The sequence below is a fragment of the Rhinolophus sinicus genome, linkage group LG02 (assembly GCF_036562045.2).
Source record: "Rhinolophus sinicus isolate RSC01 linkage group LG02, ASM3656204v1, whole genome shotgun sequence".
In the NCBI taxonomy this organism is placed as follows: domain Eukaryota; kingdom Metazoa; phylum Chordata; class Mammalia; order Chiroptera; family Rhinolophidae; genus Rhinolophus; species Rhinolophus sinicus.
In genome coordinates, this window is record NC_133752.1 from 145,175,078 (window position 1) to 145,193,179 (window position 18,102).

General features: G+C 49.4%; 1 protein-coding gene across 1 annotated transcript in view; it reads left to right on the top strand.

The window, feature by feature from the left end:
• BAZ2A (bromodomain adjacent to zinc finger domain 2A) overlaps positions 1–10,973 on the top strand; it is a 29,754-nt gene extending 18,781 nt beyond the window's left edge. The window contains 31 exon segments of the mRNA XM_074325556.1: positions 59–119; positions 1,213–1,321; positions 1,464–1,565; positions 1,734–1,944; positions 3,244–3,344; positions 3,664–3,729; positions 3,909–4,142; positions 4,268–4,355; positions 4,358–4,521; positions 4,900–4,963; positions 4,966–5,113; positions 5,416–5,490; positions 5,696–5,876; positions 6,397–6,456; positions 6,650–6,794; positions 7,316–7,974; positions 8,134–8,185; positions 8,188–8,278; positions 8,280–8,353; positions 8,472–8,627; positions 8,737–8,888; positions 9,079–9,368; positions 9,460–9,592; positions 9,706–9,852; positions 10,253–10,421; positions 10,424–10,481; positions 10,591–10,670; positions 10,673–10,733; positions 10,811–10,831; positions 10,833–10,921; positions 10,924–10,973. Of these exon segments, the coding sequence (XP_074181657.1) occupies positions 59–119; positions 1,213–1,321; positions 1,464–1,565; positions 1,734–1,944; positions 3,244–3,344; positions 3,664–3,729; positions 3,909–4,142; positions 4,268–4,355; positions 4,358–4,521; positions 4,900–4,963; positions 4,966–5,113; positions 5,416–5,490; positions 5,696–5,876; positions 6,397–6,456; positions 6,650–6,794; positions 7,316–7,974; positions 8,134–8,185; positions 8,188–8,278; positions 8,280–8,353; positions 8,472–8,627; positions 8,737–8,888; positions 9,079–9,368; positions 9,460–9,592; positions 9,706–9,852; positions 10,253–10,421; positions 10,424–10,481; positions 10,591–10,670; positions 10,673–10,733; positions 10,811–10,831; positions 10,833–10,921; positions 10,924–10,973 (4,091 nt within the window).
• Positions 10,974–18,102: the final 7,129 nt, after the last annotated feature.

An 18,102-nucleotide genomic window follows, 5' to 3' on the forward strand; every position in this document is an offset into this window, starting at 1 on the left:
CCTGTTTCAACATTCTGCTTGAACTCTTAACTTGGGTATCCCCTGTTTTCCTCCCAAGGTGACGTTCTGAGGAGACGAATTGCTACCCCAGAAGAAGTTCGTCTTCCGCTCCAGCATGGGTAAATGCTCTAGTTTGCTACATGCACTGACCTTGACAAATATAATGAATGACTCTAGGAAGAAGGGAAGGGAGCTCCGCTCACCTGAGAGGGCAAGGAATGGGCTAGACAGGAATGGATTAAAGGACTGTTATCTGCAATGATAGTGTTTCTTCTGAGCTTCCTAGGCTTTCCTTCTCTCAGTATCTGCCTCCCCACACCTATTCTGTCTTCATCTTGTGGCCACTTAGCTTTTTGCTCAGGGGGCTGCAGCTGTTATCTTTTCCAAACTCAGTTTGTGACCCTAGGGCTCAGATACCCAAATTAGCTGATTTGTCCTATATGCTTAGAAAAGGGATAGCATTGAAGGGGGAGTGGCTTAGTCCTGATGAATTGGGATTTTTTATTTTTATTTTTTTTTTAATGCTGTTTGGAGAGGTAAGGGCAGGAACTGTACCTGACCAGAATGAACAAACCAGCTGACACCAAGGGCCTTGAAGAATGATTGCCTTCCTAAAAACTGAAAAAAGAAATGCGTTCCTGATCTTCCCCACCCCTGCCTCTAGGCTGATTGTGGTCCCAAGTCTTGAGTTCTGCTTAAAGTTTTCAGAGGAAGATACGGCTTAGTCTTAGAATAATCTATTCCTCAGAATACAGAGTTCTTAATAAACCCTGGCCTGCGGAGTCATTTCTTGGAGTCAGCAACGAGTTTATTCTTCCTCTTGCCTCCCCACCCTCTGTCATTTCTGCCTTTATTCCCTCAGGTCTTCATCCTCTTCACTGAAAGCCCCATAATTGCCCTGAATGGTATCAGTGATGGGGAGAAGGGGTGGTTTCTGGCTGTTGGTATCACTGACTTTGTAAAGGGAGGAGGGGAGGGCTTTCTGGGCTTGTGCAATTTGGTGCATGGCTTTTTCCTGAGGCCCTGAGGGGTTTGTGGAGCTCAGGCCTCCCTTCTAGCCAAGCTTGTGTCTCATGCTGTGTTTGCATCTACATGCAACTCTAGTGCAACAGATACGGGGCAGGTCATCTGCTCAGTGGGCTTGGCTCCTGGGTGGCTTGAGAGTGGGTAGGGGTGTGACCTGGCGGCAGGGCCCATGTGCTTTTCTGGCAGGTGGCGGAGAGAGGTGCGCATCAAGAAGGGCAGCCACCGATGGCAGGGGGAGACCTGGTATTACGGCCCCTGTGGGAAGAGGATGAAACAGTTCCCGGAAGTGATCAAGGTAATGTAGCTTTCATGGGCTTTTTTCTTGGGCTCAGTGGCAACAGCTGGCATTGTGTACTTTGGGTCCTTTTCTTGTGCGCTCGCTGGCCAAAAGGCATGGTGGGGCTGTGCCTTTATTAAAGCAGTTTGTCTCCTCTTAGTACCTGAGCCGCAATGTGGTGCAAAGTGTCCGCCGGGAGCACTTCAGCTTCAGCCCCCGTATGCCTGTGGGAGATTTCTTTGAAGAGAGAGACACACCAGAGGTGCAGACCCAAGCGTTAAATATGCTTTTTCCCTAAGAAAGGGTTGGTGGATAAGACTGCAGCTTCCACTTGTGGGGTTTGGAGGTTCTGGGGCATTGAATGGTTCAGAGGGCCTGGTGGCTTGCCTTGACCCCGCCCATTGTAACAAAGTCGTCCTCATTACCTTAGGGCTTGCGGTGGGTACAGCTGTCTGCAGAGGAGATCCCATCCAGGATTCAGGCAATTACTGGGAAACGGGGCCGACCTCGAAACACTGAGAAGGCCAAGACCAAGGAAGTTCCCAAGGTGAAACGGGGCCGAGGTCGGCCACCCAAGGTCAAAATCACTGAACTGTTGAGTAAGACAGATAACCGCCTCCTAAAGAAACTGGAGGCCCAAGGTACAGTGGTGTTTCTTACTTTGTGATTCTGCTTGCTCTATGAGGTATCTGAAATGCTGATGAATTGCTGAGGGCTGGGTTTCCCAGGAGCATGACAGACATTGTCCGGACAGAATGAATCCGAATCACCTTCCCCCCCTGGAAAGCGGCATCAGGGTCGCAGCTCTTCTGTGGTTCTTCTTCAACAACCAGTTTCTTCCTTGAGTTGCTCTTACTAGTGGAACCTTGAGTGGGCCCCAGATGTAGTAGTTAGGAAAGGGTTCTCATGAGGACCGTCTTTCAGCTCCTTAACCTTACTGGTTTGGGTTTTGCACGCTTACTTTACTCATTGCCACCATCATGGAGGTTCAGAAATCATATCTAAATCCAAAAGATATTTGGCACTGTTGTAGTGGGATAAATAGGTAGGAAATGGCTAATTTTTCAGTAAATGTTGCATATACCCTGATATATTAATGAAGAATTTGAAAAAGTTTGGAATCTTCTCCTATTCACAGTTCCAACTCTGCTGAATTCTAGGTCATTACCTAGAGTAAGTCACTTATATTTTAATAGAAACCTATAGTGGTTTATCTGCGTATAACATCTGTCTAACTTAGAGGGTTGCTGTACAGATGTGCTAGTGGTAGTGTTTCTATGCTGGAATAGAATAGGTACTATCATATCAAAAGCATCAATTCTAAAACTCTGTTGTTTGCAGAATCACACTTCAATATTCAGTCTTCCAGAGGGGAAGAAATTCAGATCTTTTTGTGGAGCAAGACTTAGGAACTGAGCATAAACAACGGCTGTCAGTGTTGATCTGATTCCACTGAGATGCCCCTTATCTGAGCCCTTTCTTTCTGGCACATTCTTGGTTAATCAGTGCTTCCAACTCTGGAGACCACCCTCTTTCCCTGGCAGTTTGGTTTTCTGTTTCCTTTCTCTGCTCAAGAATCAGTCTGTGGGTTGCTGCCCTTGTCTGGTAGCCTGGGAGATAGATAGGTTATGAAGCTACCATCGTGGCCTATAGGACCCCTTCTAAAGCAGTCCAGTCTGTTCCAGGGACTGGTGCTTCTGGGCAGGAAATACCATTTGAGTTCTTTGTGCTAACCCCATAGCAGGTGCCTCTCCTGCATTTCTCTCCCCCACCCAACATTTTATTTTGTCTACTTAAAAAGGAAAAAAAAAAAGAAAAAAAACACTTCCAGATTTTGCAGGGAGTTGATTGGGAAGCCAGTTTTGTGACAAGCATGTATTGCTCTGGATGCCAGAGATTGATCTGCGTGCCTCACTCTTCCTTTTTCTTTCTCCCCTCAGAAACACTGAATGAGGAGGAAAAAGCAAAGATGAGTAAAATCAAGAAGAAGATGAAGCAGAAGGTACAACGTGGAGAGTGTCAGACTGCTATCCAAGGGCAGGTGAGGGAACATCAGAGATTGCACAGGGGGTTGACTTTTCTTCCAACCTGCTCTGTCTTGCCTTCCTTTGCCTGTGTCTGTGCCGCCCTCCATGTGGCAGCATACTTTCATTACCTGGAATTTGTGGGGGCTTGATTTAGAGAATTGGGCTTGTCCATGAATGATGTGGACCTCTCCAGGGTGAGAGAATTGATCCATTGCCAAACGCTTGTCCCATCTTTCACCTCTCCTCCCCAGCACCCTTATCTGTTTTGAACCCTAGTCCAAGCAGAGATGCTTTCAGAGTTTGAGGAGAAATGACTTCCCTTTTGATTTACAGGCCAGAAACAAGCGGAAACAAGAGACCAAAAGTTTAAAGCAGAAAGAAGCTAAGAAGAAATCCAAGGTAGGTACATGTACACACAAGTATAACTTTGAAGTCACCAAACTGATTATGCAAGACGTGTGAGTCGGTATTTTTTTAGTCACGTTTCTGGCTCTGAGGTAGAGAGGATGGGTCCCAGGGAAGGACGGTGACTAGAATCTTTATGTCACTCTTGGTTCCTCTCTCCCTTGCATGGTTAGGCAGAGAAGGAGAAGGTAAAGACGAAGCAGGAAAAACTGAAGGAAAAAGTCAAGAAGGAGAAGAAGGAGAAGGTAAAAATGAAGGAAAAGGAGGAGGTGGCCAAAGCCAAGCCAGCCTGTAAAGCAGATAAAACACTGGCCACACAGAGGCGCTTGGAGGAGCGCCAGAGGCAGCAGATGATCTTGGAGGAGATGAAGAAGCCCACAGAGGACATGTGTCTGACTGACCACCAGGTAGTGAGGGGAGAACAGGTCCTGGGTCCTGGAGGGACCAGTTGTGAAGACACTTCCATGAAAAGAAGAACCACCCAGGTACCCGATCTGTTTGACAGAACCTCCTACCACTTGTCTCCTTACAGCCTCTGCCCGACTTCTCCCGCATCCCTGGTCTGATCCTGCCTGGGGGGGCCTTCTCGGACTGCTTGACCGTTGTGGAGTTCCTGCACAGCTTGGCAAGGTGCTAGGCTTTGACCCTGCCAGAGATGTGCCCAGCCTGGGGGTCCTCCAGGAGGGCCTCCTGTGTCAAGGCGACAGTTCAGGCGAGGTGCAGGACCTGCTTGTGCGGCTCCTGAGGGCGGCGCTCTGTGACCCCGGCCTCCCCTCCTACTGTCAGGTGAGCTCTTTTCCGAGGCCAGTCAGGCGGGCCTGGGCCCAGTGCTTTGTCTCAGTGTTGCTTTCCCTTTTAAGTTACACGCATGAAAAGGCCCTGCCTTAAAGTGATCAGGGCAAGTGAACAGAGATGTAGTTTCTGTTGTACTCCTATTTTTCCTTCTGTTTCTTTTTTTTTCCTGATCTCTCTCTGTATGTTTTGTTCATTTTCCTTTATTTTGCTCCTTTTCTCTAGCTCCTTTCTTTTGTCTTCACTTTGGCAACTTTTTGTTCTTTTCCTTTCTTAACCCCATAGTTCTCCTGTATTTTCCCATTCCAGATTCACACAACTTGAGTTGTTCCTCGTTCTCTCTTAACTTCCATTATATTCTCCTTCAAACAGTCCTTAAAGATCTTGGGGGAAAAGGTGTCGGAAATCCCACTGACAAGGGACAATGTGTCTGAGGTCCTCGCTGCTTCCTCATGGCATATGGAGTGGAGCCAGTCCTGTGTGACAGCCTGCGCACCCAGCCTTTCCAGGCCCAGCCACCCCACCAGAAAGCTGCTGTCCTGGCCTTCCTTGTACACGAGCTCAACGGCTCCACCCTCATCATCAAGTGAGGGGCCGGGCTGGGGATGGTGCCTGTGTGCCTTGGTCAGAATGGGAGGGAGGTGTTTAGCCATCCAGCGTCCTGGGTGATATGTGTCCACTGCCTGCCATGCTCTGGAGATGCTGGAGGGATTTGGGACGGAATCTTAGTGCCTTCCTGGGAGGACCTCGCCTTCCTCTGCCATTCATTCAATCTGGGCTCTTGGCGAAACTTCTGTTCAGCTATAGCCCCTTTACCCGTGAGCCTCCCTTCTTTTTTGTGTGTGCTGCCACTTCTATCTCAAAATCCCGTTCCCTATTCCCCTGCAGTGAGATTGACAAGACCCTGGAGAGTATGTCCAGCTACAGGAAAAACAAGTGGATTGTTGAAGGCCGGCTCCGGAGGTAGGAACAGGACAGAGAGTAGCACCGAGAAAGAGGAGAGAAGGGGGAAAGGGGGAAGCATTGCCAGGACTTGCCTGGAACTTGATGCTGTTGGTCCCTCTGGGGTTGGGACCTTACCCCAGGGCTCAGGATTGCTTAGATTCCAAGTGTTCCCTGTTGCAGCAGTCTCGCTTTCCTCACCAGTTCCCTTAATCTCTGTTTCAAGACTGAAGACTGCTCTGGCCAAGCGAACTGGGCGCCCTGAGGTAGAGACGCAGGGGCCCGAGGAAAGCTTGGGGCGGAGGCGCAGCTCGCGGATCATGGAGGAGACGAGCGGCATGGAGGAGGAGGAGGAGGAGGAGAGCGCGGCCGCTGTCCATGGCCGCAGGGGTCGAAGAGATGGAGAGGTACTAGCCCCCGACCAAGGAAAATGGGAGTGGGAAAATGGATTATAGTTGACTTTTGAATGACACAGGTTTAAACTGTGCAAGTCCGCTTATATATGCAGATAGTTTTCACTAAGTTTGCAGTTGGCCCTTCATATCCATGAGTTTCGTATCTGCGGATTCAACCAACTGTGGAGGATCAAAAAAACATATTTTCAATCCGCGGTTAGGAGTCCGCAGACGTGGAGGGCTGACTGTATGCATTGTTCTCCACCATTTTACATGAGGGACTTGAGCATCCACGGATTTTGATACCACAGGGGGTCCTAGAACTAATCCCCCGCAGCTATCAAGGGACAACTATAGTTTGGAGGGAGTCAGAAGTTATAAATATACATGGATTTTTGACTGCGCAGCGGTAGGGGAGGGAAGGGAGGGTGTTGGCGCCTCTAACCCCCTTGTTGTTCAAGGGTCAACTGAATTTCTCTTTCTTGAATCTGACAATTCATTTTCTCTTGGTGTCCACTTGTTTCTTCTCCAGGTTGATGTCACAGCATCTAGCATCCCAGAGCTAGAGCGCCAGATAGAAAAACTCAGCAAGGTATTGTGCTTCTAACCTCCCAGGAGCTGGAGATCTGGGCTGGGCGAGAATTGATCATGAGTCGGGCCCAGATAGTATCGCTTTTATAGGGGAGCTGAGAGCCATTGCCTTTCTCCCATATACTGGGTTAGGTCACCACTGTCACTCTGGAAATGTGTGTTTTATTCATCTTCCTTTTCCACTGCCTACCCAGCGTCAGCTCTTCTTTCGCAAAAAGCTGCTTCATTCATCCCAGATGCTTCGGGCAGTCTCCTTGGGACAGGACCGCTACAGACGCCGCTACTGGGTGTTGCCCTATTTGGCTGGTGTCTTTGTGGAAGGAACGGAGGGGAGCCTAGGTAGGTGTGTCGTGGAGCCTGAATTGAGAGCTGTCTAACAAAAGTTAAACAATTCCTTTTCCTCTGCCTAGTCAGCTTAGGCGTCTTTCATTTTACGAGAATCAGTATAGCATAGTGGTTAAGAGGACAGGCTCTGGAGTAAGACTGTCTACCTGCCTGCTGCCGTTTACCAGCTGTGTACTCAGTTTCTTCATTTGTAAAACGGAAGTAAGAATAGTATGTATATACTTCGTAGGGCTTTTGAGAGGATTAAAATGAGTGAACATCCTCAGAACAGTGCTTAAATGTACTTGGTTCTGAATAAATGTTAGCTTACAGTTCTGCTGCTGCTGCTGAATACTTGGGAGCACAGTCTTTCTTTCTCAGGCACTGTTCATTGGCATATAAGCTGTTCCAGTGGAATCTCAAAAGGGGGGATTGAGTCCAAGAGAAAAAGAAAGTGTATATCCTGCGTTTATACACCCTCTTTCGTTCTTCTTATGTATCAGTATATGTCTTAAGCTCTTTATTTCTCTTTACAGTTCCTGAGGATATGATAAAGCAGGAAACTGACTCCTTAAAAGTGGCAGCCCATCCAGCACTCAGCCCAGCCCCCTTTTCTCTGAAGAGGGAGTTAGTCGGCTCCAGCACCTCTGCCAGTACTCCGGCCCGGGCCCGAGGCCGACCTCGGAAAACTAAGCCTGGGTCTACGCAACTTAAGCATCTTAAATCCCCTGTCAGCGGCCAGGCTTCAGACCAGCCCCAAACCCAGCTTCAGCCCGAGATTCAGCCCCATCCTCAGCTTCAGGCTAATGCTCTGCCCCAGCCCCAGCTTCAGTCCCACCCGCAGGCCCATAATGGGTTCCTGGAGCCAGAAGGCTCCCTTTTGTCTCTGGGTCAGAGCCAGCATGACCTCAGCCAGTCAGCCTTCCTGTCTTGGCTGAGCCAGACTCAGAGCCACGGCTCCCTGCTGAGCAGCTCGGTCCTCACACCTGATAGCAGCCCTGGAAAACTGGACCCAACCCCGTCACAGCCCCCGGAGGAGCCAGAGCCTGAAGAGGCAGAATCCAACCCTAATTCTCAAGCCCCCTGGTTTAACTTCTCAGCCCAGATGCCCTGCAATGCTGCCCCTACACCACCCCCTGCAGTTTCTGAGGACCAGCCCACCCCCTCCCCTCAGCTGCTTGTCTCCTCCAAGCCAGTAAGTAGCCAGAATTAGTGGTATACACTTGCCTTCATCTTGCCACGGCTCCATTGCCTGGCTGTGTGCTGTTGCTAAAATTGGGGGAAGGGATGGGGAGCCACTAGGGTCCTCTAAACATAAACCCCCTCATCCCCTTATGTTTCATCTCCTGTGCAGGTGAATAGGCCCAATGCTGCCAACCCCTGTTCTCCAGTGCAGCTCTCTTCTACCCCTTGCCTGGGATGGCCCCTAAGAGGCGAGCAGGAGACCCTGGTGAAACACCACAGGCGCCCACAGGGCTGGCACAGCCAAAGCGGAGAGGAGACCCCCAGTAAGTTCTTCAAACAGATGGAGCAGCGTTACCTAACCCAGCTGACAGCCCAGCCTGTCCCCGCTGGTGAGTGACCTTGGGGTAGAATTGGGGTAAGAGTACAGGTAGGAGTGGCATCAGATGTGGGCCATGTGATTTATAGCTGGTTCCTACCCCACCCCACATACATAAACTCTGTTCACAGACATGTGCTCGGGTTGGTGGTGGATCCGAGATCCTGAGACACTGGACGCCACACTCAAAGCGCTGCACCCCCGAGGCATCCGTGAGAAGGCGCTTCACAAACACCTAAATAAGCACAGGGACTTCTTACAGGAAGTCTGCCTACGGCCATCAACTGGTAAGATAGATTCTTCGAGCTGGCCTGAGCTGAGGAGCCCAGGGTACACACTGAGCTGCTCCTGTGGACGATGGCCTGATGGGCCTTTGCTTCTGCTTTGTGTTCTCAGACCCCATCTTTGAGCCCAGTCAGCTACCTGCTTTTCAAGAAGGAATTATGAGCTGGTCCCCCAAAGAGAAGACATATGAGACAGACCTAGCTGTGCTTCAGTGGGTAGAAGATCTGGAACAGCGGGTTATCCTGTCTGATCTGCAGATCCGGGTACACTGGGGCTGGCACGTAGAGGGTGGTTGAAAGGAGGGTGTTAATCTCTTTTACGCTGTTAGGAGAAACCTTGGATCCGAGCCCTCCTTCACAAATGACCTCCCATGACCTTAATGGGTCATATTTTTTTCTGTTGCTTAATTTTCTTCCTTTACTATGAGTAGTTTTATTCCTCTCTCACCTGCAGGGCTGGACATGTCCTGGCCCAGATTCGATTCGTGAAGACTTGGCTTACTGTGAGCATCTACCCGACTCCCAGGAGGATATCACCTGGAGAGGTCGAGGCAGGGAAGGACTGGCCCCCCAGCGTATAACGACCAACCCTCTGGACCTGGCTGTGATGCGACTGGCCGCCCTGGAGCAGAATGTGGAGCGGCGGTACCTCCAGGAGCCCCTCTGGCCAGCCCATGAGGTTGTGCTGGAGAAGGCGCTGCTCAGCATGCCCAACAGTGCCCCCCAGTGCCCCGCCACGGAGATGTGAGTGAGCCCTCATTCTCCGTCTTGGGAAGAAGGGATAAGTTCAGTGGATCCTGCTCCTCATCCAAAGATCACCACTTTCTCCCTCCAGATCCTATGAGATCACCCCTCGTATTCGGGTCTGGCGCCAGACGCTTGAGCGGTGCCGGAGTGCAGCCCAGGTGTGCTTGTGTCTGAGCCAGCTGGAGAGGTCCATTGCCTGGGAGAAGTCCGTCAACAAAGTGGTAAGGAAGAGACGGGACAGCCTGGGAGGCTGCGCAGCCAGCAGCCAGCTGGGGGGGTGGGCTCACTGGCAACAGGCTTGAGGGCTTACCTTGCCTCCATGACCTTGGTCCAGACCTGTCTAGTCTGCCGGAAGGGTGACAACGATGAGTTTCTTCTGCTTTGTGATGGGTGTGACCGTGGCTGCCACATATACTGCCATCGGCCCAAGATGGAGGCTGTTCCAGAAGGAGATTGGTTCTGTGCTGTCTGTTTGGCCCAGGTAAGGCTTCTGTTCTCTCATTCCCACTTCTAAGCAGAAGTCAGAGATTTTCTTTCTCATTCCATTTACCACCCATCCTACAAAGAGCGCTGCTTACCATGCCTTCAGTCTCTCCTTGGAAAGAGCTCTGGACTAGGTGCTAGCAGACCTGGGTTGCTAAGTTGTCCTTTGGACAAGTCACTTACATTCTGTAGCCTCACTTGCTTTCCTGGCTAAAACGGGAGTGGGTATCATTTCCCTTTATCTGTCTTACTGGGTTTTGTGAATAAATTCACATACTGACTTCCGCGAGGACATACTTTGAAGCCTTCTCAGTCTCACTCCGACACTGAGGGATTGCAGGGAACGGAGGGCAAGCAGAGGCGTCGCCAGGTGTTGCTGATCTCACCTGTTTCCTCAGCAGGTAGAGGGAGAATTCACTCAGAAGCCTGGTTTCCCCAAACGAGGCCAGAAGCGAAAAAGTAGTTACGTACTGAACTTCCCAGAGGCTGATGGCCGCCGACGCCGGGTACTGTCGAGGGTCCGAGAAAGCCCAGCAGTGCCACGGTACTCAGAAGGAGGGCTGTCCCCTCAAAGCGGCGCCGATTCTCCATGCGGAACCACCACAGTGACCTCACATTTTTGAGTGAGTTGAGTGAATTCTGGGGACGACTGGCTCTACCTTTATCAGAGCAGAAGGCTGGGAGGGATCAGTGTATGTTTCGTGAAATGCAGCCATTACTGTCCCTCTAATGGTAGGATTATCTTGATGGAGATGGAATCCCATGATGCAGCCTGGCCTTTTCTGGAGCCTGTGAACCCACGTTTGGTGAGTGGTTACGGCGCATCATCAAAAACCCTATGGATTTTTCCACCATGCGGGAGCGGCTGCTGCGAGGAGGGTAAGTGGCCAGCAGCTCCCGGCTCCTCTGAGGGCTCTCACTCCTGCGTGCTCACGCTCAGCCTTCGCCCTGCCCAGGTACACCAGCTCAGAGGAGTTCGGCGGATGCGCTCCTGGTCTTTGACAACTGCCAGACCTTCAACGAGGATGACTCAGAAGTGGGCAAGGCCGGGCACATCATGCGCCGCTTCTTGAGAGCCGCTGGGAAGAGTTTTATCAGGGAAAACAGGCCAATCTGTGAGGCAAGGGAGGTGGAGTCACCTGTGTCTCCGCCCTCCAAACAAAACCCTGCCATTCGCACCTGCTGATGCTGCCCTGGGTCCAGACTCAAGTCAGATACAGCCCTGATTTTTGACCCTACCCTTGGCAGCACCCTACATCCTCTTATCCCTGCACCCCTTTCTCCCTTTCCTCCTCTTGCTCCTCAGATAAGAGGAGTAGAGATGAGGTCCTTCTGGACTGAAAGCCAAAAAAGAAAGAAAAAACTTATTTTCCTTTCTGTTTTATTTCCTAATTGAAAATGAGCAGGAGGAAAGAAGTCCCTACTTCCTCCCCAGCTTCTTCCCTGTACCGCCCCAGCATTCTGGGGCTATTTAACAATAGCAATAGTTCTAGTGAATGTGTGAAACCGAGAAACACTCTGTACTGTGCGTGGACCCGCAGTGACGGCCAGTAAAGTGGACTTAACTCCCAAGTGTGTCGAGCCGGACACCGGGCCCTGAACATGCTGCTTCCATGTTCAGTCCCTCCCCTGCTTCTCTCTTTCTCTCAATTTTTCATCTTTCCTCCTCCCCGCTTTCAGATTTTCTGTCATCCAATAATGTAAAACTATCGTGTACGGGTTCCTTCATTTTCTCTTCCCCAAAATCTTTTATCCCTTCAAAGGAAAAAAAAAGTTCAGAGGTCCCTGTTTTTCTGTCTTCATCTTCTGCCAATAGCTGTCCCCTCTGTAATGTTGGAAAGTCCTCACATGCTGAGTTTCTAGCCTTTTCTGAAACTCAGTAGCTGGGGAGAGGACAGGGAGGCCCCCTGGACCTGGGCCTTCCGGTCTCCTTCCCCCACCTCTTACCCCAACCTCCTCTTGGAAACTCCTCAGGGACAACTACTGCTGAGTTTGGGCAAACCCCAAGGTGGAGGCCGGGTAGCAATCGACTGGCCTGAGAGAGACAGAGACAGAGAGAGGGGTGTGCGTGTGTGCGTGTGTGTTTGTGTGAGAGAGAGGATACTGTGATTGTGCCCTGTGTTGTTTGATGGCATCCATTCAGTTTCCCCAAGTATCTTTTTTTCCTCAGCTTTCCCATTGTTTTAAACCATCACCTTTTTGTCTTTGGGAAACCACAGGAACAGTTTTTCTGGGTACAAGGCTGTGTCTCTCTCTCCCCAGTCACTTCTGTTCCAGCCTCTTTTAAACTGTGCAATCTTTCAGCAGGAACTCCCTCTCTTTTCAGTAGCTTTGAGTCTTAAGCTTTTGCAGGGAGAGGGATAGAACTGGATCTTTTCCTAATCCCATGAACTTCTGTGGGTTTAGTTGTGCTTTCCTTCCCTTGTCTACTTCATACCCCGGGACCCCTTCCCCAGCAGCAGAGACCCTGGAGCACGAGAGTAGGGAGGAGGGGTTCTGGGTCCACCACTGCCCTCCATGTGACTATGCCCAAGTTGAGCCCCAACATGTGAGAGGAAAGCTGCTAACTCCCAGCTATAGCCATGGGTCCCCGGCCCCCTGCTTTCCTGCTCAGCAGAGCCCCTCCCATCAGAGATTACGGGTACTTGCACTGGGGAGGTGGCTGCTGGCTGGCCCAAGCAGAGCTGACGCACCCAAGATATGTTCCACTGGTGGGGGAGGGGTGCCAGGTGAGGTAGAGCATTCCTTGAACTTCTTGGCAGCACTGAATAGCCACTGAAGGGGCAGTGTAGGTCCAGGGGCAGCCCTTTCTTATTTCTTTATGCCCCTTCTCCCCCATAGCCTATTTCTAAAGTCGCCTTTTCTGTCAGATAAACCTCAAAACTCTTAATTTTATTTGAGATTTTTTTTTTTTGCTTTTAAATAAGGTGGATTGAAGAATATTTGAATTGACTTTATATTATGCATAAATATTTATATTTTATCTAAATAACTGCGCTGTAACAAACTTTGTGTTAGTCAGACATTTGGAACTGTTATAGTTGGGGGCTATTCTTTTCCCCATGGCAGTTTTCCCCTGGTATAAAATGTACTAGATTAATTTTATTGGAGGTGAGGTGGACGGGGGAGTGAAATCTCACTTATTCCTACTTTGTATTCCTCTTCCAGCTCCATCCCATTCCCTAGGGACCAGGCACTCTTAAGGTGGGGTGGAGCCCTAGCCTCAGTTGGAAGAAGTCGGGGCCGAAGGCAGGGGTGGGGTAGGCATTGATCAAAGGGGCCATTTCTCACTTTTCTTTCCTCATCTTCACTGCCCCTTGAGCTAGGTGGATTTTCTCTTCTTGACAAATAAGAATATTTGGTAGGGAAGGCAGGTTAAAAAATGAAAAACAAACCACCCCTGCCCCTGTGTTTCCCCTCCCCCATCAGTCTGGTAACAGGAAGAAACCACCACACCATCGACACCAACAAGTTTTCATGTTCCTTTTACAACAAAAGGGACTTGACTTTTTATATAACCAAATGTGGTGTTTTAGTGACTTTTTGATAATGTACAGTTTTTTGTGAATTTAAATTTATTTCTTTCTATATTTTTAGGACCAATCTCATTTTTAATAAGGTTAAAAAAAGGAAAAAAAGTCTAGAGAAAACTCCTGTTTTTGCCATGTGATGTTCCACAAGTGCAGCTGTAGAAAAGTGCTTGTCAGTTGAATAAAAACCACATTTGATAGAGATTTAATAGACTCTGTGTATTTATCTTCCCTTCAACATAGGTTCTCACACTTGCCTGAGGGGAAGACTGGATATTAGGGTGAGTATCAGTGGTTTGGGTAAGAGGTAGCAGGCCGGAGGAAATGCCCTTAATCTTCCAAGGTCGATCCTTAAACCTCCAAACTTGGCGTTTCTTGTGCAAGAGGCATCAAGAGCAGAATTTCTGCTCATGTAATTGGTCTTGGTGCCCCTGGACGAGGTGCTGGAGCAAAGTGGGATTCCTCGTGCCCAGTTCCCGCCTCGTGAGACATGGCTTTGGCTTCCTAAGCTGCCACCTGTTTTCCCGTAGTAGCAACTACGGGCCCCTCACCAAATTCCCAGCTTCCACCCATGGATAAGACACCAGGAGGTAAAGGTTTGTGTTTTATTTCAAAACAAAAGTTGAAATAAGACAAAATTAAGCTCTACCAAATTGTAGTGAAGAAACAGAATACCAACGGGTCAAAAAAGAAGCCAGAAGGATGGCACTGGCATAGACATGGGAAGAGTATAAAACTAGAAGCTTCTGGGTAAAGAAAAAATGTACAAAATGTGTTGGAATATAAATTGAATTTTTTTCCTCCAAGGTGATAAGTGCATGAGACCATTCACCACCCAAAAAGTAACGTGTTGTGGGACAGGGACACCCGTAATGGGGTGAGGACTTGCTTTACTCGGGCTGGGGAATCCTACCAGCCTCCAGGTTGGACATTTTGTTTTAATGAACCCTCTAAACTAACTGGAATAAGATGGATAAGGAACACCTGCTTTTCCAGCCCCATAAAAATCACAAGCGCCCTCTCTGGTGCGCGCTCACCTTCTCAGCTACACGGTAGCCGCTGGCCAACTCCTCCTCTTACGTTACTCTGCCCCAACGTTGGTGTCCCTGAGGGGGGCGCCCAAGAGTTAATGTCCTAGGCCGTCAGTACACGGCCTGTCCCCCGGGCCTACCGTAGCAAGACCTAACTGAGGAGTTCACACTATTCTAGGGTGATTTATGAGCTAAAAATCCCAAAGAAGGCATTCCAGGAACAGAAATAACCAAAAGAGTTTTTGTACTTGGTGAACGCTTTTTGGCCCCCAGCTTCCTGATCCTCGGGAAGGGGAGGGCAGATTAAAGGAAAGCTGTAAACCAGGTGCTTGTGCCCTTGTTGAACTGCAATTGTGAGGTAGGTCTGGAACACGGACAAGGAAGGGCTGGGATATGCTTGGAGAAGGAAGGTTTATTCAAAACCAGACATGCCAGGGAGAAGGCCGTGGTAACAGGTGAGAGGACACGGCTTTCTCATCACTAGTCATGTGGGGACCACCCCTAGCGAAGTGCAGCCAATTTCAGCAAAGATCAGAAGGGTGCTAGAGCTCATAGGCCACTTCCTCCTCCTAGGAAAGGAAGGTGTGAAAGCTGAGTGAGTCAGGGACCCTAAGGCGTGGCAGGACCTAAAATGCCCATCAGCACAGGAGTGGAGTAGTTGGTTTAAGAGGGAATCGGGCAGAATCACTGTGACAAGGCACGAGATTTAAGACGTAGCCCTTAGGGGCTGGCTTTCCTAACACCCACCCTCTCCTCTGAGGTTAGTCTAGCAGAGCCTGGGACAAGTTTAGACCTGATCCAGTAAGTTTTATCCCTTGGTTAAGGTCACAGTAGCCCTTCCTGAGTGCAGTGCTGCTGCTCTCCCAGGAGGTGGGGCACGTGCACCAGAGCAACTGATTCCAGGATCCCTGTAACATTCCAACCAACGCCTCTGCGGCAAAGTACCAACCTCCATGTGGGTCCCCAAAGGCTGACACTGAAGCAGCCGCGAGTGAGCTTTGCAGACACCACGGGGTGAAGGGGCTCACAGATAAGTCAGTCAGGAAAGGAAGAGGAATGAAACCCCGGGATGGTCGGAGCAGCAGCAGCAGGTCTAGTTTTCACCCTCAGTGAATGATGTCTCCCTACCACCCCTGTCTATGACTTACAAGGATTATTAGAGCCACCAGGCCAAGTCTGGACAGCTCTTCAAATTCTTTGGTTAAAAAACATCTCTCCCCACCACCATTCCCATGTGATCCATAATCTCTACCCACACCCTCCAAGAAGTTGAGTCAGCCTAGGTAGGGTCTGTATCATCTCAGCATGAGAGGAACAGTCAACACTGGCGCGAGATGGGACAGGCAAGCGCTGAGCCTAGTAAAGGATTATATCCTTTGAGGAAGGGACTCAGATATGGTCTACCTGACTGAAAACAAAAACACAAAGTACTAAAATAAGAATGTTATGAGCGGGCGGCTGATTGGCTCAGTGGTTAGAGCGCAGTGCTCATAACACCAAGGTCGCCAGTTCGATTCCCACATGGGCCAGAGTTCAACACCTCGAGTCCCGCAAGGGATGGTGGGCTCTGCCCCCTGCAACTAAGATTGAACACGGCACCTTGAGCTGAGCTGCCGCTGAGCTCCTGGATTGGCTCAGTTGGTTGGAACGCATCCTCTCAATCATAAGATTGCCGGTTCAACTCCCGCAAGGGATGGGCTGTGCCCCTGCAACTAGAAAACTGCAACTGGACCTGGGGCTGAGCTGCACCCTCCACAACTAAGATTGAAAACAACAACTTGACATGGAGCTGATGGGTCCTGGAAAAACACACTGTTCCCCCATATTCCCCAATAAAATTTTTTTTTAAAAAATGTTATGAGCATCTGTAATGAATGGGGATGAGATGTGAAATGCAGAGAAAGTATGATCTGCGCTCTGCGAAGACAATTCAGAAAACACCAGGCATAACTGTTTACAGAGCCCAGCCCTAGGCTGTGAGCTTGAAGGCTCCCCTACAATTCCCAGCCACCACTGGCACCACTAGGCTATTTCATGAGAGAAAAAAGTATCCCTCATTCCTTCTCTTTTCCTTTATCCAATCACTCACCCATATTTGAACTAATTTAGAATGAACTAAGACCTACGGAAAAAATAACATGAGTGTAACCAAAAACACCAAAAAGAAATTCCACAGTGCCACTACCACTACAAAAATAACTTCGGGCTCCCCATCACTTCCCATGCCCAACCAAACCTGCCCAAACCAGAAACACTCAACAGAATTCATTGAGTAGACGCACATGAAGGGAACACACAAGTAATTTCAGGATTTAAAACAAAGACACAAACGTAAGTGTTTTTTTTTTAAATACAGAGAAGAGGAAATCGGGAGTTCTAGGAGGCAGGGGAAGGGCAGAAATGACAACAGTTTCCATGTGTGCAAGGTCCCCACTGCACTAACCCTCACACAGTAAGGCGCCCCCAAGCGACTCAAATGAACAGGATTCTAGATTTGTTTTCTCTTTTTCTTCAAGGCCACGGGCAAGAAATCTGCAGTATACTTTCCTTGACTAAGGGATGGAGGCTCGTTTGCTACTTGCCCAGCCAAACCCTTCTAGAAGCTTATTGGGGCTGTTTTATATTAGTTGACCCCTTCCTGAGGTTGGGAGCACCCATGAGAAAAGTAAAAGTGGCAATTTTGTCCTTTATATTTTATATCCTACCCATTGCCCCCACTCACCCCCAGGATGCACAAAAGGACAGTCTAAGGGTAGAAAGCATTGGGACTCATTTCTGGAAGGGGAGGGAAGGGAGGGTAAGCTGCGCCCAGGCTCTATGTACAACTGATACTACAGCTTTTCCCAGTATCATCATCTCCTGACAACCAGCCTAATGAACACCTGCTTCTCCATTCTCTGTCACTTGGCCTTCCGCCTGGTTGCCTGGTGGAAAGACACCTGACCTTGAAATGAAAGGGAGCAGAATTCTCCCTTCATCGTAAGGGAGTGACTGGGAAAAGACAACTGCAGGATCTTACTACTTCCTAGAAGGTGGGAAAAGGCTTTCTCTTCTCGTTCCACGTGCATAGAGTGAGGTCTTGCAGAAGGAGATGGAGTCGAAGAGCAACTAATAGACTTTTTAAAAGGACTCCTAACCTTGTAAATAATGAGATGGGATTTATTGCCCTTTTCTAGCCTAGCTCCCTGTCTTTCCACAAGAAGAAAAATGATTAATGATGTCTCGTTTCCTGTAACGGGCCCAAACACACCAAGACGGACAGGTTGCTTTGGACAGTTCCAGAAAGCTTTGTCCTTCCCCACCCTGCACAGCACACACGGAACGGGCCCCACTTTGATCTGTGTGCATGTGGCATGTACACAACAGCACAAGCCTTTTCAGGGTACATGGAGGTGTCAAAGGTCAAAGCCTGGGAAACTTAAAGGACCCCAGTTCTGTCACTTTCAACTAGTCCCATGAGTGTCAAAGGCAGCGTGTGTCCAGGGTAGGAGTGGGCGTTTACCAAATCCTCTGGTCCAGGAGGCAGGGACACCACTCACTGTCTCCGACAAGCTTCTCAGCCTTGGCACTATTGATATCTTGAGCTAGATAATTCTTTGTTGTGGCGGGCTGGCTTGTGTATTGCAGGATCATTAGAAGCATTGCTAGCCTTCTACTTACTAGATGCCAGTAACATATACCTTTTGT